This window comes from Tachypleus tridentatus, chromosome 12 (genome assembly GCF_004210375.1).
Source record: "Tachypleus tridentatus isolate NWPU-2018 chromosome 12, ASM421037v1, whole genome shotgun sequence".
In the NCBI taxonomy this organism is placed as follows: domain Eukaryota; kingdom Metazoa; phylum Arthropoda; class Merostomata; order Xiphosura; family Limulidae; genus Tachypleus; species Tachypleus tridentatus.
In genome coordinates this window covers 82,800,086-82,827,567 of record NC_134836.1, presented here as the reverse complement: position 1 = coordinate 82,827,567, position 27,482 = coordinate 82,800,086, and the positions used below count along the sequence as shown (strand labels likewise).

General features: G+C 30.4%; 1 protein-coding gene across 10 annotated transcripts; it reads left to right on the top strand.

The window, feature by feature from the left end:
• Positions 1-4,901: 4,901 nt before the first annotated feature.
• Positions 4,902-27,363, top strand: LOC143233825 (sugar transporter SWEET1-like). Of its 10 annotated transcripts, none has more exons than XM_076470542.1 (10): positions 5,050-5,393; positions 6,194-6,236; positions 11,164-11,252; positions 13,472-13,595; positions 15,379-15,540; positions 16,793-16,912; positions 19,938-20,021; positions 24,020-24,092; positions 26,551-26,604; positions 27,213-27,363. In XM_076470542.1, exons 1-8 carry the CDS (start codon positions 5,326-5,328, stop codon positions 24,047-24,049), a joined length of 720 nt encoding a protein of 239 aa, XP_076326657.1. In that variant the 5' UTR covers positions 5,050-5,325; the 3' UTR covers positions 24,050-24,092; positions 26,551-26,604; positions 27,213-27,363. The 10 variants fall into 10 exon arrangements, with proteins under 10 accessions (XP_076326663.1, XP_076326662.1, XP_076326664.1 ...); XM_076470543.1 differs by having other exon boundaries at positions 27,193-27,363; XM_076470544.1 differs by having other exon boundaries at positions 23,928-24,092.
• The last annotated feature ends 119 nt before the right edge of the window (positions 27,364-27,482 follow it).

The window sequence follows — 27,482 nt, the reverse complement described above, 5'->3', positions numbered from 1 at the left end:
ATACTCACAATTCTATATTTACAATAAATTTATGGTTCTTTTCTTTAAATGTCTTTAGCATCCCAACCGCCTGTATATATTACCATTCAATACATATATCATACCAATGACTAACCCAGAACTATAAACTCATTAAATGTTTCATTTTTATAAATATCTGTCCCTTTTATTGTTCATCTCTCTCAAAATGTTTCATCTGCACAGACTAGAAGCCGAAAATTTTAGTTGGTAAAATCTACTCATCACATCACTAGTTCACACTACTAAAGATGATAGTAAAAGTTATAAAACTCAGTTGCGCTGGTGCTTAACCCTCGTTTACTGAACTGTTGGATAAAATGGCAAATACTTTATGATTGACACTTGATTATCACGCACTAGAACAGTCAGATAGTTGAAAAACCTGTCTGAAAGGGTACCATAACTCTTATTTTTCGATCCACTTAGTGTATTTTTGATACAAACATCTTATGGTGAAGATAAACACAGCTCTACCTAGTATTTTTCATAAAAAGTAGTGCAAGATATTGTGGATCAAGCTGAAATATTAACTAGTGTTGGTCAAGTTATAATTAGTAAATGAAATGCGCGGTCATTATTGATGACATTATTAATGTTTGACTTGGTTTGCTTTAAAATTAGTACTAAATTTGTAACTAAATGTTAGTGATTTTAACGTTTCAAAGTAATGTTTGGCATTGCCTAGCCCAAGTTGGCTGGTGTTTGTAGGAATGAGTTTTCATCCTTAACACCTATTCTTTCCCACTGGAATCTGTAATATAACATACAATAACCGTATGAAAGAAAGATAATACAACAGGGAGGACAGAAGGCAGCACAACTAAAGAAATTGGTCAATTGGAAATCCAATGAAATCTAGAAACCAGGAATGTCCAAGATAGTGGTAATGCATCTTTTAGGGACAATAGGAAACATGAATATATGTAAAAACTATAAAAATGTATAGAGTAACGATCTCTTCTCTTTTCTAAACCTACAAAAGTAGCTGGACTTTAAACTAATTGAATTTTGCTAGTTTTGCATTTTCAATATGAGTTTCCATTAATTAAGATTACATACCTGACAATTTTGAAGTCTTCCTCCAACCATCTAGTTGTCAGCCACCCTGTCAATATTCACGAATCTAAGTAAATTGTATTATGGATTATTCATTTAACAATAACTAATACATCCAGGACCTGTTGCACAGAAAACGAATGAGCTGTGCCACCGAACCTTATAACTCAGATCTAATCTGATGTATATCACAAATATTCTCATGAATAAGAAGGTGTTGCTGGTTAGCTCATACATAAGCTATGGGGCACTTGTATCATCCGTCTTTGGAACTGTTCTGAATATCCAAGAGCTAATAAGTCTCTATCAACAGCGATAGATTCCGAGGAAGTCCAGCTTCAACTGGATATATGTTACAGTGAGGAACTCATGGCGACTACGAACCACATGACACCAACACATGAGGAACCAGAATTGGGAACGAAGATACAGAGTTCGATAGTAAGTTGTCTTATCAGTGTTGCAAGACATGTTTGCACCTTTATGGGATGCACTACATCCCTAAACCTAGGAAAATATTTCTAGAGCTTGGATCTTTTTAAACACTGATTAAGCTCTGAAAAGTTTGGAATATATCCCTGAATTATGCTGGCCACCACTACAATTCCAACCATCATGTTATTTTGAATTTCGCGCAAAGCTACTCAAGGGCTATCTGCTCTAGCCGTCCCTAATTTAGCAGTGTAAGACTAGAGGGAAGGCAGCTAGTCATCACCACCTACCGCCAACTCTTGAGCTACTCTTTAACCAACGAATAGTGAGATTGACCGTCACATTATAACGGCTCCACGGCTGAAAGGGCGAGCATGTTTGGTGCGGCCGGGATTCGAACCCGCGACCCTCGGATTACGAGTCGAACGCCTTAATACACTTGGCCATGCCGGGCCTCCAACCACCATGTCCAATGCTTTAACCATTGCCACTACCACCTCGATAGTGATTCAGATGAGTCAGGTCACTTGTGAGTCACCTTTTCCATTACAACCACATCAGTATTATGCAATCAATGAAGAAGCATCTGCATTGGTGTTAAGATTTCAAACTGTTCAGTCAAGGTGAGGACCTACGCTTCAGTAGACATTGAGACAACACCAGCTGAGCAGCTCAAGAAACAAATCAAGAGACTGTCACAGGTAAAGTGCCCTCCCAAACCACTAAGGTTAATGACTATTCACAACAGAAGAGAATATCAATTATGGTAGTAGTGGTGGATAACAATTCCATTACAGTTCAAGAAAGAGATATGTTGCTAACGAGCTAAGCTTGCTGAAACTAAAAGAAACTTGTTCATTATAGTCAATTATGACTGCCAACTGCAAGACAATGGTGGCACTTTAAATCCTGATGGGGTCGATATGAAATGGAGCATACCTTTGCTCTGGCTCTGATAGAGATCCAAATTTGAATATTTATTTTTATTAAGTTAAGTGTATATATTTTGTAACTTTAATTTAAAGAATATTACATGTATCAATCTATACATTTGAGATTTTCTTCACTCCTGTACTTTTCTGGTACGACTCTATGTAAAATATAAATATGCTATATTTAATCTGACGAAGATGATTTCATCTAATATCATAGTTTTGTGATTGAGCAAAAAAAAAGACATTTTAATGTCATTTAATGAAATTTAGTTTAAGAAAATTATTTTTGTTTCTGTTAACGGGTTCACATTTTACTAAGTATATTTATGCAAAATGTGTTAAATATCCCTATCTAAAAAAGTAGTTTATCTTTATTAAAATTTAATTTGTAATGTTTCTTATATTAAAATTACCTTGTTCATTTATGTGTTTATATATATACTCGCGATATTTCTAAACGAATTTATTTTTGTACCATGTATTATTTAATTTTTAAAAGTATTGTCAGTTTTATTATGTAGTATTGAATTGTCAATAATTTTCTTTTCGATTTTATTATGACTTCATTAAGTATGAATTGCAGTTTTTATTTAGAAAGGTTTTTTTACTATTCATATAATTTACCATTTAAAATTGTTGCATTTTGCTATTAATATATTAACAAAGGTTTCTTTTTCTGATTGTTATGTATGTTACATTTTCAACTGTAGTTAGAAAACTTTTATTGTGATTTGTCGTTCTCTTGTTTAAGAGTTCTGTCACAGTAGTATTACGTAAATTTTTACAGAGGTGAGCAAAATTTAACATACTTCTTGATCACTTAATGTAGATTCAAATCTTATTTTCGAGAGGACAAGTCCAAAACAGAGGGAAAGAAAAGGGGTAGGATGTCGGGATACGTTATTTTATACCTTTTTATTTAATATAGAATTAAATAAAAACAGTTTAATTTATTCTGACTCTATACAGTTTTTGCATAATACGTGATTTCGAAAAAGTGTCAAACTGAATTTGCTCTCCCTGTCTTTGTTCTTCTCCAGATAAAACATGTATTCTACTAACAAGTGACGTGACTAAAATAGTTCATATTGTACAAGAACATAAACAAGATCGTTGTCCTTTAATGGTAGGTTGGTTTTGTTTTTTTTCATTTCGCACAAAGCTACAAGAGAGCTATCTGCTCTAGCCGTCCCTAATTTAGCAGTGTAAAACTAGAGGAAAGGCAGATAGTCAGCACCACTCACCGCCATTTCTTGGGCTACTCTTTTGACAACGAGTAGTAGGATTGACTGTCACATTATAACGCATCTACGACTTAAAGGGTACTAAAAGAGAGCACGTTTGGTGTGACGGGGATTCGAACACGCGACCCTTAGATTACGAGTCGAGTAACTTAACCACCTTGCCATGCCAGGCAGAACTTAGAGTAATCAAGACTTTACGCGAATGGTTTTAACGAAGGTTGGTTGGTTGGTTGATTTAGTGCTTTATGGCACAAAGCAAAAAAAATTAACGGTGTCTTTTAATATGTATATTGTGTGATGTATGATATTATGAAAACCTGATAATATGTCTAAGGGATTTTGATTAGTTAAAATAAAATAAATGCATTTTAAGCTGTTTACTACAAATTAAATCTATGTAAAAATAGTTTATTTGGAAAAAAGAAAAATAAACGTTTTTGATGTTTTTAAAATTGAGAATACCTGGTTTTGTTAAAGAAAAAGCCAGTTACTACGTGAAGTTACCTTGTAGAAATTTTGTGGGATTTAATTTACAAGAACTTTTCGATATGATACTATTGGGTTGAGGAATAATTCGTGAGCGTTTTTTCAAGTTAAAAAAATATTCATAAATGAAACGCTTTCGCAAAATATTTCATGTCATTTGGTAGATAATTTTTTGCTCTAATAGATGGTGTGTTTGATTTTCATATGTCTTTAATTTTTGCTTTCATTTTCAGCTCATTAAATGGAATGTCAAGTGGACAAAATCGAGCATTTTCGACACCATCTGCTTTTCGCATTTAATTTCTTCCAATTTCGTTTAAAACAATGCATACTATATACCTAGGTATTACATGAAATAAAGTATCATAATAAATGTTTTGGGTGTAATGTGTTCATGCATTGAAGTATTGTATAGTCTTGCATGTAATGCTTGAATGAAATTATTTAAAAACGCTCACGAATTATTCCTCAACCTAATAATAAATTATTGAAAATGATATATTTTGTTATTTGGTAAGTTTTATAAAAATAAAATGAGTATATTATAAGCCTACAATTCTTAAATGTGAAAATGTTAAATTGATCTTTCAGCTTGCTTGTATCAAAAAGTTTAAAGAAATAGCATTCCTTTCTTCGTTTACTTAATAAGTGAGTAATAACATTTTTACATTTCCTTTTCTGAAATAAAATATAACATTTATTGCCAATATTGCAGGTGGCTAAAGACGTTTTAAGTTGGAAGGTATGTTTATTCATACGTGTATTGTAAGGTGCGGAAATAGAGTTGTGTAATATAGATGTACGTGTTATTGACGTATCGAATTAATTTGTTTTAATTTCTGATCCAAGAATTGGTTTGGTCTTTTATAATTTTAAGAGCGTACGTATGCAATTGGACATAATCTATGTTAACATACTGGCGAAAGGTTTGGGTAACCTATGTTATTTGAAAAATCAAACACAAGTTCATCTTCAAATTTCCCAATCGGCGCCTTAATTTGCAGATTTTAATACTGTCATAGTGGCTGAACTGATTTGTCTTTATAAGTTATAATAATAATAAAGCTATACTGTCAGCGCTAGTTCGTAATACACAAATTGAGTAATCCGCTGATAAAGAGTTTTGGGACCAAACAGAGGGAAGGTAAAGAATGGACCTTAAAGTATTTTTTGGAAATGCTGCAACTGTATGTACTGTCGCAAGTTTTTTCAGTGGAGCGTAAGTATTGTTTTCGGTAATCATTCTATTAATTTTAAACTAGTGTGGTGAGTTATAAAGTTATTGAAAATGAAGATAAGTGTGTAAAATAATTAAGTTAGCCTAAATTTAAATTAAAGAATAAAAGAAGTATAAGTATTAAAGTATAAGTGTATCCTGTTGCTGTATATGTGTTGTTTTTCTGAAGTTTGTGTTACGTTTTGTTAGTGTTTTGATGAGGCTCCACTTTGTGTTACGTTTGTTGAGTATTTCTTTTTTTTTTTAACAGTAACTTTGTAGTATATACCATTATCTTTGTAATTTATATCATTTCTAGAAAAGTATCATTGAAGTTTAAAAAGTGCATAATATATGTGAATTTCTACTTAACTGGATTAAGTTTTCATACAAAATTTATAATAGGTGTTATATTAAATATAACCTTGATCTCGCATCAGTAGAAAGTTATCTAAACATTGTAAAGGATACATTATTTAACATTATTTTTAGGACGTTAAAATTACAGTGAAAATGTTGAAATTCTTTATGAAGTGTAAATGCAGTAATGTCTAGATTATAATATGTTTTTATATAATGCAATACTAGCAAACACTAATTCATTAAGTAAACTCTAATGACAAAATATCTAAAAATTAAATACTTTATAAAATTCTAGTTAGTTGCAAATGTAGCAACTAATTGATCAGTAACTGGTACAAATACTTTTAAAGAAAAAAATATTGTTACGACATTTATTTTACTAGAAAAATTTTAGCATGCATCATGTGATTCCTAATGGTTCATAATTCCTTTTTTTTTAGGAATTTTGTGGGTGCATGCAGAAATGACAGAACTTTAAATAACGTACAATAGTTTGTATAACTTTTTCTGAATTTACATACATACATACATACATCAGTTTTGAGGTTAATAAAGGGTATGTTGGCTATCTAGGTGGTTCCATTTACTGTAAAAATAAAATACTAAAAGCCAGTCATTATCATTCAAAAATTTATCAAGCCTTCTCTTAAACACCTTAAACTAAATTCGTATACTACATCTGAATGTAATCCATTCTAAAGGCTAATAATCCTGTTTGAATAATAAAGCACTCTGAATTGAAGGTGACTCCTACTTGGCCAAATTAATGTGTTGCATAGTCTTGCTATTATCACAGTTTAAATATAGAAAAATATATGATGCATCAACACTTGATTACATTTACAATCTTAAAGGCCTCAGTCAGATCCCCTTTAACTTATCTTTTTTAAAGAGAAAACAAGTTCAGAAGTCTTAATTTATTCCTGTATAACAACTTTCAATCCCAAATATTGTCCTAGTTGCCACACTTTCAATCTTTTCCAACAGTTCAATGTCCTTTTTATGATAAATAGTACAGATTGAACATAGCATTCCAAATGTGAACTACAGATTGGTATTACAATCTCTTTAGACTTGTATTCATTATTTCTGTAGATCCAACCCGAAATTTTATTGGGCCTACCTTTAACACCAGTAGATAACTTAAGATGATCAACCAGAATACCAAATTCTTTTCTCGCATAACATTGTTAAAGTTATTCCATCACATTTATGCTCATAATTCAAAATGGATATCCTACAGATATTACCTTCTACTTATCATAATTAAAGGTATGTGCCATTTATTTGCCTAATTCAACAAATAACCCAAATTCTTTTGTAAATTAATAGCATCCTCCTCATGATCAGCAATATCTAAAACTTTATCATCAACAAATTTAAATAATTCATTTGGCCATTCTTTCATCTTATTGATATGAACTAAATAGAACAAAGACCCCTGAGGTATCTCATTTTGTAACTAAATCCAGCATGACTAAATCCCATTTATAAGAACATTTTACTTTCTTCCATAAAGCTATTTTTCTTTCCAGCTAACTAATATATCACAGAGATAAATTTTAACAAACTTTGTATGTAGCTCCTTATCAAGTGCTTTCTAAAACCTTGGGTACATATCTGTAACCTCTATTAATTTTATATTTTCAGCCAATCTTTTTTCATAGTTTTTATTTCCTAGTTTCTTGTTTGACTTACTAAATTGTCTGTGATCCTCCAAATTTTTTATAGTTATAATGCTTTCCTTTAATTTTATTATTTATAACTTTTGTGAGTCAGCCTGTTTTTTTTTTTCACTTGTAACCACCCATTGTTTTTCTATAAGGAATATGTCTATCTTGAAAGTTTAAGAATTTGGTTTAAAAATGTTTCTATTTGTTCAGTATCTCTAGTAAATTCAGTTGACCAAATATACAACAGATAATTCTTGTCTTATTCATTTGGAATTTGTTTTTTAAAAATTGAATCAAAATCTTTATTCCTGATAGAATTACATAATAACCTAATGTTTTTCCTTCTCATCCTTATTGTCTCACCCTTTTTTTTATATATATTTCTCTTCTCTAGTTCCTAATTTGCACAAATTAAAGGTTGGAATATTTTAATAGAATCTATTCCTTATAATTAAATCCACTACTATTAATCTTATTAGTACTATTTTGAATTTTCTGAAAGTCATCATTAACCATTGTATTCTTCATATGCAAAAGCAAATTTCATGTATACATCTTTCTATCATCTTCCATGGTTTACCCTTCTCTTTGTCTATTATCTTCTCTCTCTCTGTGATAACCTCCAATTTTTCCACCACATAGACTACGTATACAAATTGAACTAATCTTTCAGCTTCCTTAAATTCCAAATAAACCCCAATCCTTGCTACTTACAAATTATGAATGCTCAATACCTACTTTACTGTTTAAACTACTTTTATTTGGTGTTTGTTTATTCTCAGATCATGATGTTAAGTCTTAACCAGTCTTCAGATTGTGTAATAACTTGATTATTATGTTTTATAACTAACCAATAACTGATTAAGCTTGAAAGTTAAATCATAGCTAAAATTATACATGCTAAGCCAAATTGTAAATTAAACAGTTTTAGCTTATAGATAAATTAACACAAAAATCCTCTTATAACTGCTAATTATACCTTTAATTACACAAGTACTACAGTTATGATGTATTCCTAGCTATTCACAACTAATTGCTAATTTAAAGAATTAAGTAAAATATGTTAAATACTCAACTATAAAATGATATGAAAACAGTAATTTAAACTCTTGATTAGATTTTCCTTCTTGCACAGCTAATACTAGTAAAACTCTATTTCAGTATTTTTAATAAATCATTATTTCATAATGCATTACTAGTAGTTCATAAAATTTTAAAGGTAAAAAAAGGTGCTTATGGACCCATCAAAGAGGTTCCTTTGAGCTCCCAGCTATAACCAACCCTTATTACTCATGTATTCATTTTATCTTTTACTTTAAATATTTTGCCTCCACCACTCTTGAAAGCAACTCATTCCAAAAAGCCAATCACCCCATTTGAAAAGTAATACTGGCTACACTGTAGAACACTCCTATACTGGAAAAATTCAAATTTTATGACCCCTTGTCCTATTGTTTTTACTGCTAAATGCAAAATGTTTGAAGGATGTATATCATCAATACCATTAATAATCTTAAATGCTTCAATCATATCTCCTGAGATTTTAGTCTCTGCTCATAGGACAATCCAACCATCCCAGGTATCATCCTAGTGGCAGTGGCTCTTCTATGAAAGTTCTCCAACAATTCAGTGTCCTTTAGGAAGGGAGTCCAAAACTGTATACAGTGCTTTAAGTGAGGCCTTACTTGTAATATAAACAGTGTGAAACAATAATATCCCTTGTCTTGTATTTAATATTCTTATAAATGCTACCCAAAATCTTATTAACCCTATTTTTAGGTATAATACATCGTTGAGATGATGTTGGTGATTTTTCATTCACAACATCAAATTTTTTTATTCAGCTGCAACATGTAATGTATTCCTATTTAAAGTAACAATAATTTGAATTGTGAAAACCTACATACATCACCTTACATTTTGAATAGTTAAACATCATCTGCCATGCACTGGCCTCTTGCATAAAATGATATAAATTTCCCTGTAAATCTACAGCATTTGTGATACAGTTAGCTATCCAAAAACAATTTCATCTGCAAATCTCAATTTTGTTAGTCATTCCAGAGTCAGTATCATTATTATAAGTCTTAAACAGTAGAGGACAAAGCACAGAGCCCTGAGGTGCACTCCTTGTAACTGTGATCCAATCAGATCTAACACCATTTGTTACTATTCTGTTTTCAACTTTCCAACCAGTTTCTATCTAATTTAGTAACATTCCCCCCATACCCACAGATTTAATTTTTGTAACAAGTCTTTTTATGAGGCACCTTATCAAAATGCTTTATGTAAATCAGGGTAAACCAAATCCACAGTATTTCTTTCATCAACTCTTGTAATACCTTTAAAGAATATCAAAAGATTTATTAAACAAAATTTTCTCTCAGTGAGACCATGTTGGTTTTTTGAAACTATCAAACTGCTTTAAGTGACTCTACAATACATATTTAATCACACACTCCCAAACCTTTCCAACTTCTGATGTGAGACTAACTTGCCTATAACTGTCTTGACAATTGTTCATAAGCTCCTTTAAATATTCAACTAACATTATCAACTTCCAAGCTTCTAATACTTTTCCACTACAAAGTGATGTATAAAAAATATTAATGATTTAAAAATAAAATCTCTAAGTTACTTTAAAATTCTAGGATAAAAGTTGTCTGGTCTAGAGAATTTAACATTTTTGAGGTTTCCAACTTCTCTCTTACAGTTTCAGAACTTAAAATAACATCATTTACATCAGTATTTTCCCCATTCATTAAGTGCTGTGGTTGAGGCAAAATAACAATTATAAGTGGTTCTTTGTCTCAAAGTTAATCTTCTATTTGCTACTATTCATAGTTATAAATTAAGAGTTTAATGCTTCATTTTTATCAAACAATTGCAATGTTATTTTGGATGTATAAAGTGTTTCGGAAATATAGTCATGGTAAAATTTATCACTTAAGACCTTAAAGAAGATTAACAAGGAGGTTGAAGGTGAACTTGTTTTTAAAGTGAGGTTTTATATACAGTTGAATGTTCATGGAATTATTAAAGATTAAGAAGTAGATGAAATTTTTGTTAGAATGAGGTGAATGATAGTAAACGTACATTTTTCTGGCTGAAAAATAAATATTTTGAACATGGCACATTTGACATCACATTGTAGTTAATCTCTCAATAAATGTTTGTAATTTAGTATGTACTTAAAATTCACAAATAGTTGAAACAGGCAACTGTTCATTGTGGTCTGTCTTGGACAGGAACGTACTGGATAAAATAAATTAGGGATCAAGAGATTACTGACGCAAGCTAATTTTTAACATACAAACTATTTGTTGTTATAACCCACAAGCTATTAATGAAAGTGCAGTTTATTTGCCTTCCATAGAAGAAGTCATAACACACCAGGTTGAAAGTGTGTGAATGCCCTGCAATGGTCCCATTAAATTTTACATATCTTAATTTTGAATTATCTGCATCAGTGTGATTTGAAATATTAAAAAATGATAGTTTGTTAAGTTTAGTAGTATTTAAAGTCCTAAGTTAGAAGTGATTTATGTTGATTTAAATATTTTAATGTAGTATCGTTTTCCTTTTATTTGGAATAAACAATAAAAGGGAATTAAAATGTTGGATCATAGTTAGTACACCAGTTAAAAATAAATTCATTTTTATACTTTTATTTCAGTAATGTTTGCCCACCAGCTTATACTTAAAAGCTGGTAATCATTGCTTTATTTCTCCTATAGATTTGTTTGCAAAAAAATCTGGAAAAAGGGATCCAGTGCAGATATATCTCCATTTCCATTTTTAGCAGGTGTCTTGTGGTAAGGGCATTGTATGTAAATTTATAGTTTATCAGTAGTTTAGATGTCTGTTTTATTCAAAATTTGAATAAGCTATGCATGCAAGTTGTTCTACTTGAATGAGTTTTAAATGAGAAAACTGCACTTACATCTAATAGAAGATTCATTGTATCTTGAAAATACTTAAGTGTATTTCAAACCAAATATTTGCATCATTGTAAGGTAGTGAATCTATTTTTGAATTTCATGACTAACACCTCTAGTTGTTTAATTTTCACCATAAAAGTAGCACAATTTTCAAGCATCTTTAGTTTACTGTATATCCAATAAATGTATTTCAACTTGTTTGTAACATTTGACATTATTTTATAGCTTTAAATATTTATGATTAAACAGCCATTTACCACTTATATTGATGAATAATTTATCAATTCTATAAGAAACCACTAAGTTACTCATTGCATGTGTATGTATTTTTTGCCTACTGTGAATATTTTGTTCTTGATATTATATGCGATTCTTACGACTAAAATGACTGCAAACAATAAGGGTAACTATATGTGTAGTATTAAAAACAAGTTGAAGTACATGTGTTTGCTCAAGAAATGTTTATGATGTGGCCTTTTCTTAACTTTTTAACAAGGTACTGGAGCATGAAGTGATGTACAGATAAATATGTATAAAGCATCACTTTAAATACATGTCATGTTACAAAAGGTCTTAGTTCATAATTTTTAATAAATAATTTTAAATAAACAGTATATAATTGATGAATAACAGTTGTGATTTTTTTAAAAATTAAATACATTAAGTTTTTACAATGCAAACTAAGAGTTAACAGTTTTTAAATTTGCTAACAGCCATCTTACTGCATCTTAAATTTGAAGCATTGTTGTATATGTTATTAAGCACTTGTTATACGTATGAGAGTATAAACTTGTGGAATAGGAAAATACTTTGCAGGAAAATTTTAATGTAATTGCTAAGTGTAACCAGTGCATGTGAGATCTGCACCTTTCTCATAATTGTAAAACCATAACAGAATTGAGTTCATTGGATAAGAAAAATAATTGTTTAACAAATACACCCTTGTGCAAATTAATTGAAACAAGACGGAAAATTACGATTTTTTAAATTTTTTGCATTTTATTTCTGAGAATCCAAAAATTACTCGCAAATTAATACATGATATGACTGCCTTTATTTTTCAAAAGATCATTAATTTCCCTTGGAATCGAGTCCACGAGTTGACTGCAATCTTTACTAATTTTTGGATTGCGGTACCACACCTCAATTATAGCCTCAATTAGCTTATCTTTCATAGAACAGTCTTTTCCCCAAAGTCTTTCTTTACAAATCACTCAAAGATTTTCAATAGGATTTAAGTCTGGAGAGTTTCCAGGCCAGTCCAGCACCTTTATTCGAGTTGTAGTCATAAAATTCTTCAAGTTTCAATGTGTGGCACAGAGCCAGATATTGCTAAAAAATGCCAGATCCATCTGGAAATCTTTTTCAATTCTGGAACAACTCTTCTCTGTAAAACTTTGATGTACTGTGGTCCTCGCATCATACCTTCTACGATATGTAAGCCTCCAATGCCATAGTAGCTGTAAAAGCCCCAAAACGTCTTCTTCAAGGGATGTTTTACAAACTGATTGATGTGAGATTCTCAAAATTTCTCATCTGGAGATCTGCAAACATGCAGACTTCTTTGACCCTGTACAAAGAAATGAGTCTTGTCACTGAATAACACCTTTCTCCATTGTTCTTGCATCCAGTTCTTGTATTTCAGATCCTATTGATACCGTTTTTTCTTCATTGAGTTGGTAAGAGGTTGTTTTTTGACTGGTTTCCTTGTCCTTCTAACGCAATTGGAATGATGTAATATTCCTCAAAATTTCATCGTATATCCCAAAAATAGATTGACCGTACTGCAAAACACAGCTAATGATGCTGTCTATGTGAAAAAAATGACTACTAAAGGAAATCAGCGGGTCCAGCTAGCCTACACCGGCTGCCATGCTGAAAATATTGTAAAATGACCATTTGTTTCAATTAATTTGCACAAGGGTGTATCTTTATTAGTAAGTGGTATTTTATTTTCAGTAAATACCTGACATTTTCTGGATTAATCCAAGTGTATAGCTACATTTTATTACTAATTTAACATAATATAAATTTAGGAAATGCATTTCTAGTTTTTTTTTAACGTTAATGACTACATTATAAATGTTTTTGCTGTTCTTTCAAGTGGTGTTTTATGGCTTCGTTATGGACTTTTTGTGAAAGACCCTGTTGTGATTTCTGTGAATACAATTGGTCTTGTGTTTCAGACTGTTTATGTTCTTTGGTATTACACGTTCACTCTAAATAAGGTACGTGCTTCTGAATGACTCTTAATTATAAATAAATACTAACTTTGGTAAATTTGCATATTCAACTAGGTATGTTTGATAAGAAAAAAAATTATTTTATTTACTGATAAATGGTATGCATATTTAGAGTGTACAGTTTTTATTTTTGTGTGTTCATAACTGGGATTTACTTCTGTTTGAGTAAGTCTTCATAATTTTAAGCAATTACAGATTAGGCAAGTAAATCTATGAAACTGTTAATATATCTTTATTGTATTACATCTTATAATATAAAGAAAATTGTAAAATTAGATTTTATTCCAACAGATGTATTGTTAAAAACTATTGTTAGTGTTTTTGCAAATGGATTAGACATAGCTCTTGCCTGTGAATCCAAGATTTTATTGTTTGAATCCTGTTATTACAGAAATACTCTTTACAGTTTTGTGTTGTATGTGTGCTGTAAGTGACTGTCAAATGTCACTGTTTCGTTAGGCAACAGTATCCCAAAAGTTGATAGTGGTTGCTGTTGACTATCTGCCTTATTTCTAATTTATCAGTGAACAGCTAAGGATAGCTATAAAATATAATAATAGGCTAGAAATCAAATTCAAAAACTGTCATTTACACTTGCACCAATACAAATAGGTGCTTGATCATAATATATGTGTAGGAGCAAGTTGTATGCATATGTCTAAAAGTAATCTACACTTTCAATGCTTGTATAATTTAAAAACATTTTAAGTAATGTTTTCTAAGATAATGGAAAATTTATTAGTAAATTATGAGTTAAATGTCATTAATGAAAAAGGAAAAAGCAAATCCCTAGACACTGAAATACTCTTGTAAGAAGGGTTTGGCTATAACTAACTTTTTTGCTCAATCTCATCCAACTGCCTAGTAATCCAATTTCTAGTCTTTCTACAACCTCTACCAGTGTTATTTTCTTAGCAACTCTTTCATGTAATACCTTACCAAAAGCTTTTTGAAAATCTAAGTACACTAAGTCCACACCCTTTCCCTCATCCAGATAACAAGTAATATTCTCAAAGAAAATGAAAGATTAGTAAGGTAATACTTTTGTATTATAAACCAGTGTTCTCTTTTATAATATCATTTTTAACTAATTGATTTTTTTAAAGCTTATGTTATTAGACTTTCTAGAATTTATTTGCATATAAAAATAAAATTAAAAGTCCTTTAATTTCCAGGACAACTCTTATCCTCTTTTGATAGATGGAATAACAAAAGTAATTTTTCAGTCCTTAGGCTGACCTAGTACTAAACCTGAAGGACAGAGAAGCTTGTGTATTTGATTCTTGACCTGTGTTATAACTGGGAAGTGGGAAGAAACTTTGTCAGATCTTAGTGCTCTTACTATGTTTAATTTTTTTTTTTCCAAGGGAAGAAGTAACTGTTTAAAAATGACAGAAAAAAATTATTTTTTTTATCAGTATCATTCAAATAAAGTGGCTCATTTGTGTTTTCTACTAGTTGATATTTACAAAAGTATAATGAGTAGTGTGTGTTCTACTAAATAGTATTCATAAAACTGACACAATTTCATTAGAAAGCAGACAAAATATGTTCATTTTCCTATTGGAGCTTTATTAAAGTTTGAGAAAAAAGGTAAAGTTGGTCACAGTGAAATAGCTTTTTGTTTTAATGCATATTTTAAGTACTGTATGGCTTGGCACATTTATATACTTTTTTTTGAGTGGTACAGTAACTAATTTTACTTTTGGAATTACACTTACTAAACAAGTAAGGTTTTTTTGTTGTTTTTTTTTAAATCCTTCCTCAGAGTACACTGCACAAACAGTTTCTTGGGTCTGGAATTCTTCTGGGTGGATTGTTTTACTATCTCATGTACCTCACTAAAGATGTGAGTAGTGCCATCCAGGCTTCAGGACTGATGGCTAGTGCAGCAAGTTTGATGTTCTGTGCTGCTCCTTTTGCCTCATTGGTAAGTTGTTAAATCTTCAATTTCAATGAACTTTTTAATCTCCACCACTCCAAGAGCCTGTCATTTAGCATTCAAGTCTCATTTACAAAACATTCTCTCAAAGTTATATGTACACTGTATATTTCACAAAGTTTAATCTCACTTAAAAGTTCCAGGCAATAAGTCTAGCAATTGTACAACTGAATCTTTGTGTCTCTTGTTTAGTTTCCTTTAAAGTTATCTCCAAAAAATAGTTTATCTAACTTTCACATGCAAATTTTATGGTTTATTAAACAATTTTTTGCTCAACAAATTAATTTTCAGTAGGCTGTGTTTTAGGGGTGAACATTCTTTTTATGCATTTGTGCATCATCTTCAACCTGACTTGTCTTCCCTTTCTATTTAACGTCTGGAAGCATTTTGGAGTTTTTGACTGAAGAGTGTGTATGAATGTGTCAGTAGGTTGTCTGGTATCAAAATGTGTGACAGTTTGTTTTATTTACTGGATAAATTTACAGTACGTAAAGAATTAAAGGTCACATTATCAGTAGGTTTTACTTAGTATAAGTGCATATTTGGATGTCTCAAATAAATGTAAAGAAATATCAGAAGAATATTATATTCATTGACATATGTATACTATACAATATAATATGTAGTTAGAAGGATATGGTTGATCCCCCCCACCGTGGTCCAAAGACTTGCAATGATTATATTCATTGACATATGTATACTATACAATATAATATGTAGTTAGAAGGATATGGTTGATCCCCCCCACCGTGGTCCAAAGACTTGCAATGATTATATTCATTGACATATGTATACTATACAATATAATATGTAGTTAGAAGGATATGGTTGATCCCCCCCACCGTGGTCCAGAGACTTGCACTGATTATATTCATTGACATATGTATACTATACAATATAATATGTAGTTAGAAGGATATGGTTGATCCCCCCCTACCATGGTCCAGAGACTTGCACTGCTATAAACTGGGTTTCAGTACCCACGTAGGCAGAGCACAGACAGCCTGTTGTGTAGCTTTGTACTTAATTCTAAAACAAACAGATAGTTGATACAATTTTCACCTAAACTTAAACATGCAAGCAATAGCAAAAATTTACTCGTAATACATTTCACTTAGCACTGCCAAAATTTAGATATTTTGTTTTCCAACAGTAACAATGATATAAAAGTATGTTTATATGTTTCTTAACAGTAGGAAATGATATTATTTTAAGTGTGATTACAATGTTTTCTTTTTAGGCTGATGTTATCAAGACTAAGAGTGTTGAAAACTTGCCATTTCCCATCATAATTTCTACTTTTGTGGTAACATCTTTATGGTTTATATATGGTTTCTTGTTGAATGACAAATATATTCAGGTGAGATCTTTTTTGTAATTAAAATATTCTTAAAATATTGTTTTTACATACCTTTTAAAATTGAAAACTGCCTTATAGCATCTAAGTAAAATGTTTAGTTTTTTTTTGTCATCTCACAGAGCACTTGGTATAAGATTTTGCAGTACAATTTTCCAAGTTTATGGTTTTAAGTCAGTTTTGTGTAGATTTATATTGTGGCATAAATAAGTTAGTGTGCTTTCAATTTCTTATAATTTATAACAAAAAAGGAAGTGAATATTTTGAAAAATAATACTGTATATGTTAAAAGCTGTAACTGGTTGTTATTTAATAATGTCATTGTTTGCACATCTGTTGTGCCTAACTTTTCCTTGAAAAAAAATGCATTAATAAAATTGTTGTTAATTGTGAATTGAGGTGTATAATAAGATTATAGATTCTTTTGAATTAAATTTTGTTAAATTTATTAATGATAAATAAGGCAGATAAAATTACCAAACTGCACATCAACTTGCTCTTGTATGATCTAATGCTATCATTATGATTTCTTGTTAGGTATAGGTAACAGTTTTCTTTAGATTTTTCCAATGTAAGACTTGTTATTCATATCAACCTCAAGCATTTCACAAAGACATAAGTCTCTACCTTCGTATATTATTAACTGTTGAACTTACATGGAAGTAATTTTTTGTAATCCTGAACATAATTGTCTGTTAATTGTAAATGTAAACACAGTAAACCAAGATTATTACAAGTCAGACATTACTAAGACTTCACTGTTGAAATGACTAACTTTGATATGGTCATTGCTTCTCCATAGTTATGGTCACATACGAGTTAAAATATTATTAATAAAGTTTTCTTTTCATTTAATTTACACGCATGCACGCACAGACAGACAGGCAGACACACACACACACAGAGACAGACAGAATTAAATACATCTTGAATCACATTATTTAAGTACATTCTTTTAGACTAAGAGAAATTAGTATTAGGGAGTTCAAATACCTTTTATTAACAAATGTTTGAATTACACTTATACTGTTTTGTTATTTGAAAGTAACCATTTTTTAAGCCACATATAAAGCATATTCTGAAATGCATTACTTTCTTAAGATTATTTGTTTTCTCTAAGTTTCATACTAACGGTAACTTTTCTGTTAAGTGAAAAAGCTTTAATATGCCTTTCTGCAGACCTGAATGATTAGTAGGATCTGATAATTAATCATTGGGGTGTATCAACTCATGTAATATTCTCACAAGACTTGAATAGCTGTAGTGGTAAAACGTTTTTTATTAACTGATTTTGTTGACACTAATCAACATTTTGATTATTTGGGTATTTAGAATAATAATTGGAAACTTTAGTTTTGATTGTGCAGTTATTCTCTTGGCAATAATCAACTTAACTGTAATTTTGATTAATCAAATTGTGACAAATCTGTGTAGTTCATGCTCGCAAGTAATTGAGATAAATGTCCAACTCTCAGTGTTCTCTAATACTCAGTGTAATAATATTACACATAAACACACCAAATATCCTAAGTGAAATTTAGTTAGTGATTTAAACTTAGGTCAGTTAACTTTTCACCTACATTTCTTCTGTTTTGTCAATAGTGGCATTTGTGCATAGTGTCAAAGATTACATACTAATACAACTCTGTATCTGTTTGTGATGTGTTAAACATTTTTTTTCATACTTTTGATAATGATTTTTACCTTGATTTTAATGTCATTATTTTCAGTTGTATAGTGTTTAGTTCTTTTACATAAAACAGTGGGAGTTGGGTAGTTTATTACCTATCCTCAGCATGAGTACACTATTTTCAATAAAATAACTGTATGAAAGAATTTGGACAACTTATGAAAATTTTTTTTCTAAACCTGACTAACTAATGATAATTAATAATACTTAAGTTTCTCATAAACATTTGCATATGGTTCTCTAAAGTGGTTTGATAATCATGAGTATGCAGACTGTACTGGTCCATCACAACCATCTTGACATTCTACAGGATATCACATAAACAGATCCATCTGTCAAATATTTCATGTGTAAAGCACAATCATATTTCATTGTATTTGCATTTTATTGACCTGCAATGGTTTATGAAGGGAGCAGGCTGGTACCTGGTAGTGAAAGAGTACAAGTGCTGTTTTAAAGAGCTCTTGCATTGTCATAATTCTGTAGCATTATACTGTATCTTTGCTCTAATTGCATTTTGTTATTTTTTTTACCACAGTTTTTATTTCTTTTGGCATTAAAGATTATTGCAATACTAGATTAAAGTATTATTAGTAACAAAACAAATTGTCATGTTAATATTGAAACAATGTCTAAAGGAAACTTTTTGTTTATGTATTTTGTAACATGATATAAACTACTAAAATCTTAGTTTTTTTAGATTACTGTATGAACATCTTCTTGAACATTATAGAAATAGAAGTTTCAGAAAGAATTGTATCTGTACACTTTTTCCATCACAGATATGGTTCGTAAGAAACTAGTACTGTAGCTGTTTCACTGAAAGCAGTGTGAATTATGGTTTCTACTTATCAAGTAATATTGTTATGCATAGTTAACTTTGAATAATTATCAACTATGTAAAAAGTCTTCTGTGTATTAACGAATTGTCACATTTAACAAACTGTGTATAAATAGTTTCATATGAATGTTTAATGAACAATACTTAACTGTCAGTACTTAGTGAAACTCCATAATTATATAATTGAGGAAAAACAAGGCAATTGTACATTTATCACATTGTACAATTGTTTTTTTTTTCTGAATTTTGTAACTAATGTGTAGGTGATAATAAATTTTGAACATTTACTGATATACCATCAGAATATGTTTAACATTTATATGCACCTGTGTTTGTAATTTGGTACTTTTATTTGAGTTTAGTTTTGATATGAACTTTTAAATCTCATTTTCCTTATATACAGATTATTCATTTTACTGGGCTGAATACTTTTTATTGCCTTCTACTTGTCTAGTGATAACAGGAAACTTTTATATTCACATGTTTTTGTTTTATAGGTTCCCAACTTCATTGGCTGTCTGCTTGCTCTGCTTCAGTTGTCTTTGTTTGCCATTTATCCATCTAAGAAACTCAACATTGATGTGAGTTAATCTTTCCATACTTGGGCACTTTACATGGTATTTTATATAAATATTCATACTGATGGTGAGCAGCTCTTTCCTTCCAGTGTATGTTCTTCTTAAAAGGGTTTTTCTTTTTCCGCTGACTGCATTTTCACAAGTATAATGTATTACCTTACAAATAAATGTGATGTAATTATTCTGCATGTAATTTGAGTTGATAATTTTCTGAAACAAGTCTTACTCTGTCCTGAGTATAAACATACACAAATAATTATACTTTCTTAAAGTATTCAGTTACACTGACTTAGTGTTTTTAGATAATGACCTCCTAAAACAAAATGTGTATACACATGCCCGTACATAGTATTGGAAATAGTTATAGGAGTAGTAAACATACTGATATGAATGCATGTACTACACAGTCAATTACAAAAGGTAGCTTTACTAAATACAATTTTGTGTTTAATAGGTCACAGTTTGCATGTTGTCCAAATGTTATGGGAGTAGTAAACATACTGATATGAATGCATGTACTACACAGTCAATTACAAAAGGTAGCTTTACTAAATACAATTTTGTGTTTAATAAGTCACAGTTTGCATGTTGTCCAAATGTTATGGTAGTAAACATACTGATACATGTACTACACAGTCAATTACAAAAGGTAGCTTTACTAAATACAATTTTGTGTTTAATAGGTCACAGTTTGCATGTTGTCCAAATAACCAGAAGGTATTACCCAAGCAGTAGTGTGGTGCATGCACTCATGATAGAACTGTCTTGTAAAAACAATGTAAACATCAGAGTTTTGAATGATGAAGGCTACTCAGTCAGACAAAATAAAGTAAAATTACCTATATTTAAAAAACTATGTGAAAATAATGCTGTAAATGGCAGAATTGAGATAGAATGCTCAAATTCTTCACTTGAAAAATGTTAAGTATCTATGATACATGACAGTCCAGTATAGATTTTGCCAGAAGTAATAATTATTAACAACTTTTGAGTAAAAGTAAATATGAGTGTATAAAAATATGTAAACTCTACCACATCTGCTGTTATCTAATACGAACAAAGCATTTATTTCAGTACCAGGGCCCTTCATTCCACTTGTGATGAAGAGCTGTTTATATTAACAAATTATTTAGATAGGCATGAACATGAAGTGGCCTCAGTGGATGTCTATCTGTTCAAAAACCACTGCATAGGATGGATAATCAAACCAAGTGGCTTATATTGGCAATACTAGAGAAAGCTAGTCTTTACAGATGAATTATAAATTGTACTGTGTTGCAACAGCCACCAATAGTTTGACAGAAAACAGAACAGTATTATGATAAAAGAACTAACTAGAGTGAAAACATACTGGGACACTACGACTGTTTTAACCAGAGATGTTAGAAATTTTCAGAAAGTTGATAACACCTGATTGCTGAGATGTGAAATCAAATTCTCTTATCCATTAGATAGTGCAAGACCGATGGTCAGGCATTTATTGTATAACAAGCAGGAATCCCTGACATGCAGTAAATGTGGTGAAATGATTTTTAAGAAGCCTGTGCAACTTTCATAGCTATGTCTTGGCTTGTAAGAAGTCTCCACATAAATATTAAGGATGTCTTAATTTTCATGCAAACCCAGAAAGTCAAGTAGCACTCAGACAACTTGATTAAACTGTGGGAAAATACAAGAGATTTGAAACGTTTCACAATCATACAATTAATAAATTTATGATAATTTTAATATAAAAATAAGGTACACTGCTCTCTTTAACTTAAATCTGTTTTGTCGCAGTTCGTTTTTAAGATTAATGTATGTGTATATTGTATTACCTGTATGTATGTGTATTGTCTGTGCACTTCCATAACTATTTCCAGTGATGTACTTGTGTATGTTGTCATGGATATGACTAAGTTGTATCTGTTAAAGAGGCAATGTGAAGCCATCTCAATTACTTCTCCTATTATAGCATAGATCAATAATAATGATTTTGAAATAAAAGATTTCACTATAGCCTGGGGGACCTGGGCTTAGCAGAGGAAGAAGAAAGGCTTCCCAACAAAATTCTTAAAGGAGAAAAGAAACGGGAATTGTAACCAACATTTGAAACATGGAATGTTGAGGTGGGGAGGTTGGGAAGCATAAGAAAGAGATGCTACATGGCCAGTTGAATATTTTGGGATCCTGTAAACTATGGTGGATATGTGAAGGAGATTTCAACAGTGACAGGGTAAAAGTTATCTTTCTGAGAGATCAGGAAAGCCCCCAAAAGGAGCAGCAGTACTGCTTGATGAGAAGACAGCAAAATGTCTTTGAAGAAGTGATAGATTGTTACTTGTTAAACTAAAAGCCCAACTAGTGAACATAGTGATTATTCAAGTCTACATGAAAATATCTAACTACAGCTAAGAAAGAAGTTAGATGCAGGCTACAAACAGATGAAAAAGAAAATGAATGCTGAAAATGAAAATGTCCACTTTGCCATTATGGATAATTTGAATACAGTAAAGTTGCAATTTAATGGTATTAACTTCAAAGCTTAAACTGAAAATAATTTACCTAAACAATGAATAAAGAGATGAAATGTTGATTTACTGAAAGGACAGAAAGGAGAAGCATTTTAAATGCAGATTGAAGAAACAATGCACAACAAAAATAAGTACACAATAAAAGGAACTTGAGCATACAAGAACATTGGAATAGTATAAGTAATAGAATACTCTTAAGCACAAAGTGTAATATTGGAAGAGAGACAGGTGGAAACAGAATAAATCTTTGATAACAGGAAATGAAAATGAAGGAGTGAAGAAAATGGAAGAATTTCAACACAAGGTTGAAAAAATAATCCAGGAAAGGAACAATGAACTGAGAAGAGAAACGAGAGAGAGAGAGAGAGAGAGAGAGAAAACTTAGTGAAACAGAAAATGCTGGCAGTTAGAGAAATGGAAAAGACAAGAATAATTGGACTTGCTGCACAAAGAACTAAAAAAAAATCAGAGAAAGTGACAAAACAATAACTAATCAATATCAATAAAACTTGATAATATGGTTTGTTTTATTCCTGTCAATATTTGATAAATACTCCAGAAAACATTTAAAAACTTGCATATGTTTTTTACAATAGAACCTAGAGGACAACACTGTACTAACGAATTGTCACATTTAACAAACTGTGTATAAATAGTTTCATATGAATGTTTAATGAACAATACTTAACTGTCAGTACTTAGTGAAACTCCATAATTATATAATTGAGGAAAAACAAGGCAACAGAGGACAACACTGTACTGACTTATAATTACTTTAATATACTTATCTCTTCTGTCTCTTAACAGTTAATAAATGTTATATTTTTTCCTTCTCCTAGAAAATGTGTAAATAATATGTTTTAGTTATTTTTATCACATAAATTGTTACACAATAACTTGTTATTAAGAAAAGTAAAATAAGCACAGTTTATTTCACACTTTGAAAAATCTGAACCACTTCTACAAATTAAATATGAAAGTGTTTTAATTCATCACTGGATAAACAAGTTTAAGTTGTTAAAACTTAAAATCACATAGGTAGATTAAGTACTTTCTAAAATACCATTTTATAGTCAACTAATTATAGTTCAACCAGAAATGCATTGTAGTGAATACCCTTAGGTTATAACTTGTTTGCTGTCAATGTATTAAAGAAATTCTATAAAGATAGATAATGGGTCAATTGGTGCCTATGGGGGAGGGGGGTTCATTTGTTCAATGTATATAATGCCCCAAAGAAATTAAAGTCCTACAATTTCTGTATTTGTAAATAGTCTCCCGAGAAAATATTTTTCATTACAAAGTTTGGGTTTATTATTTTGTAGTAAGTGTTCTAAAGTTCTACATAAAATATTTCTAAATATAGTAATTTTAAACATTTCTTAAATTATTTCAGATCACTGAATTAGCATTTTTATGCAACTAGGATTTTAGGTCACATCATCAGATTTGCCTAAATATTGTACTGGTTTTTCGTTCCCAATGTAGAATGAAAAATGTTTAGATGATGTTGCATGACAACAGTCCACTATGTCCATCTAAATTTCTCTTCAGTCATCTTGTAAGTAATAATATCACGATCAACAAATAAATCTGTAAAACTGAAGTATTCTTCATGTGTTTATATGACCATATTGAAACCCAAAATTGGCAAATATTTCTTTACAAATACAGATAAGGGAAAAATGGTCCTTTAAATGTAAAGAAATGGAATTAGTGATATTAGGGAGTTGGTGTTCTCTTATTGCATGAAATAGATCTAACCGAGTGATAGTTTTAAGTATTTATAGTAATTTTTTCTAGTCTTATCGCTTGTTTTTTACATATATAGTCAAATGATGTAATTTGTAGCAGCGTGGATTAAAGGGATTCTAACCTTATTTCTGCTAACTTATTGGTGATGGGAAAGCATGTTAGTTAAGTGTTTTCATGTGGCTGTTCTTAAGATTATAAAAAGCTATGGGAACTGTGGACATCAAAAGTAGTTTCTGCTTATATATTTTTTTTATTTGGACAAGCCTTGATCCTGACATGTGGTTAACACTAGCTGTAGAGTTCACTGTAATAATGTTTCTTCAGTACTTGTACAATAATTAACACTCAATATATGTAATTATTAAATATAAACCGGGGATTTATTTTTGTTGCCTAATTTCTATGTAGGCAAAACAGTTTGTTTTAGTGAGATTTGCAGAATTCTGTGAAATATAAAATCTGTTAAAGTAAAAATGTAATTTATCAAGTTACATGAATTGCAATTTGTGATTACTTGAACTTTTAGGTACATAATACTTTGTTATGTAATTAGAAAATCTGTAACTCAGTGTGCACAATCTTTTATCTGCTGGAAAGAACCCTATTCAAGAAAAAATTTTGACAACAACTGCAAATGTGATATCTACATGAAGTATGGCAAGATTGTAGTAAAATATTCAAATCTGTGTTGTACACACAAAAAAAAAATTGATTAGGTGGAGAAGTATTTACTTGCAAAATATATCTGTGAATTGACAATATATGTCTGGCTTAAACTGTGACATGTCAGATTGCAAGGTGGTGATGGTTTGAAACATAAAGACACTTTTGTCCATTATATAGTTTGCTTATATTTGCATAACCTCTAGAACTGACACAGTGTATATGTACAACTTTTTTCAGTATCCCTGCACACTGTATCTGGGTAAATCAGTAACATAGGAGAAAATAATTATAAACACACAACAGTGTGTCATGTGTTCCTGCAACCTCCTGCAGGTCATATTGTGTGTTATTAACAAGAGCAATTAGTTTCAAAAAAAACTTTGTATCTCTGACTGTGGTAATCCAGACTCACATTTTCAGTAAGTGTACTCTACTGGACCCTTGCTTCACGTACAGAATTTCAAGACAATCTACAATTTTGAGTGAGTTTCTTCCTATTTTTTTTACTTTACATCAAAAGTATAGAAAAACATACTTAACTGTGGTGGATTTTTTTTTTTAATTTGTTACATGGATATATCTCATCAACCCACAACTGGAAGTCTCATTTTGTGCAAATATAAGTCACATGTGCAAAGTTATTAAACAAAAACCACTCGCATTTGATGAATATTTTGTGTCTGACTGTGCAAAAAGTCGTGGCCATATTGGTCTAAGTACAAGTGGACAGTTTTTAGTTTTTGTTATTTGGATTAAAGACAGCTGATTTGTAGTAGAAAAACCATGTGGCAAAAGTACAAGCAGATACTTAAATATTGGTTAGACCAAGCAAACTAAATTAGCAATTTCTAGCTCAAGTTTTCAAAATAATTATACAGGTGTACGGTTATTATTGATTATTTATCATTAACTTTTCAGCATAAATTTTATGAAATTATCTTAATTATAGAGCATGTAGTATCATGTGATAGTAGTTTAAGAAATTAGCAAATATAATGATGTTTGATACAGCTATACTGATTGCATGGGGGTCATAACAAGAAACTGTTAAACTAAATTTCATGGTGGTGGCATTATTAGAAAGAAAGCTTAACACTTTTTAGAGAACAAAACCTACCACCATATTTGTTAAAGAATGTGAATAAAAAATGTGGCCTGGCTAACTAATGAATGAATATTTACCATAAATGTAGCTACCAGTGTGGCTAATTTTGGTTTCATTCCTTGAAGCCAAGAAATGAATAAGTGTGTGATTTAATCTTTTGTTTTTTCTTGAATAAATAATTGATAACTGACATCAAATACATACCATGTTGAATGGCATTCTGTAAAAGTTTGGAAGTTGCATACTTTACCCCAAACTCATGCATATGGAGTTAAAGTAAAAAAAAAATATATATATAGATATTGGAAAATGTATTGAAATAACTTTTATTTTGGAAATAACTAAAATATATAATTTTTGCATGCATATTTGCCTGAAATAAAATACCTTGCATCATGAAAAACTAAATGTAACTTGTTTTGTGGTATTTTAATGAACTGTAGTAAATGGAACTATGTACTAACAGGGTTTTACAATACTTTCATTTCTTTAGTAACTTCAAGACTTTATTTTAACTATGAAATCACTTTTAGCTGGAGGATCTTCTGTAAGTATAAATATTGTTTTTCAATTTTTGAGTTTCTGTTCTACATTCTATCAGTATCTTTGAATCAACCAACATTGTCATGTATTACTTAAGGCTCACATTCTATTATATGGATTTCTTACACAAACATAATTATGTATTAGTTTGCAGTTTGTTACTTGAATCTTTGAAGAAATTAACACCCATTTGTTTGAGTAAATTGTTTGTGCAGATCTTTTGAACTTCATGGTTGTGTAATTTCTCACAATTTACCATTTCTGCCTGTTTGAAATAACAGTTTTCCTCTAACTTGAATTGTTTTTTCATATTTTTAATGTTATGTTAAAGATAAAACCAAAAATTGACATGTAACTGGCATTCTTATGTACTACATGCTGTTACCTTTGGGCACTGTATTTGTACTCTTTCATTGTTTTATTTGAAGTAACTAAGCACATATCAGTTTAAAAACTCATTTTCTGAATATTTGAAGTAGTTAATCACTAATTTACTTCAAAGTTCCATGAACAGAAAAAGTAACTAACCCAGTCCCATTGCTTTTTGAGTGATTAATAACGTTTTATCCTTTACTTGTAACTATGTGCATAGTTACTCTTTTTTTTCCACAGAATCTTTGAAGTGACAAGTCCAGTGGAAGATGTCAGTCATTACCTTGTTTGATTGAAAACTTAATTTGGCATTATGTACTCGTTTAGCTTTTATTAAGAATTATAAAACATTCCTATTCTTTATATGAAAATAAATTATTTTTGCCATTTATGGTGTTGTTTGTCCTGAAAGTTTATAATCTGTAAATATACTTAGCATTCTGTTTATTTTTATGTTCAAACAGAATGCTTTCTTCAAGTAAATTTAGTGGCCATGATTAATTCAGTAAC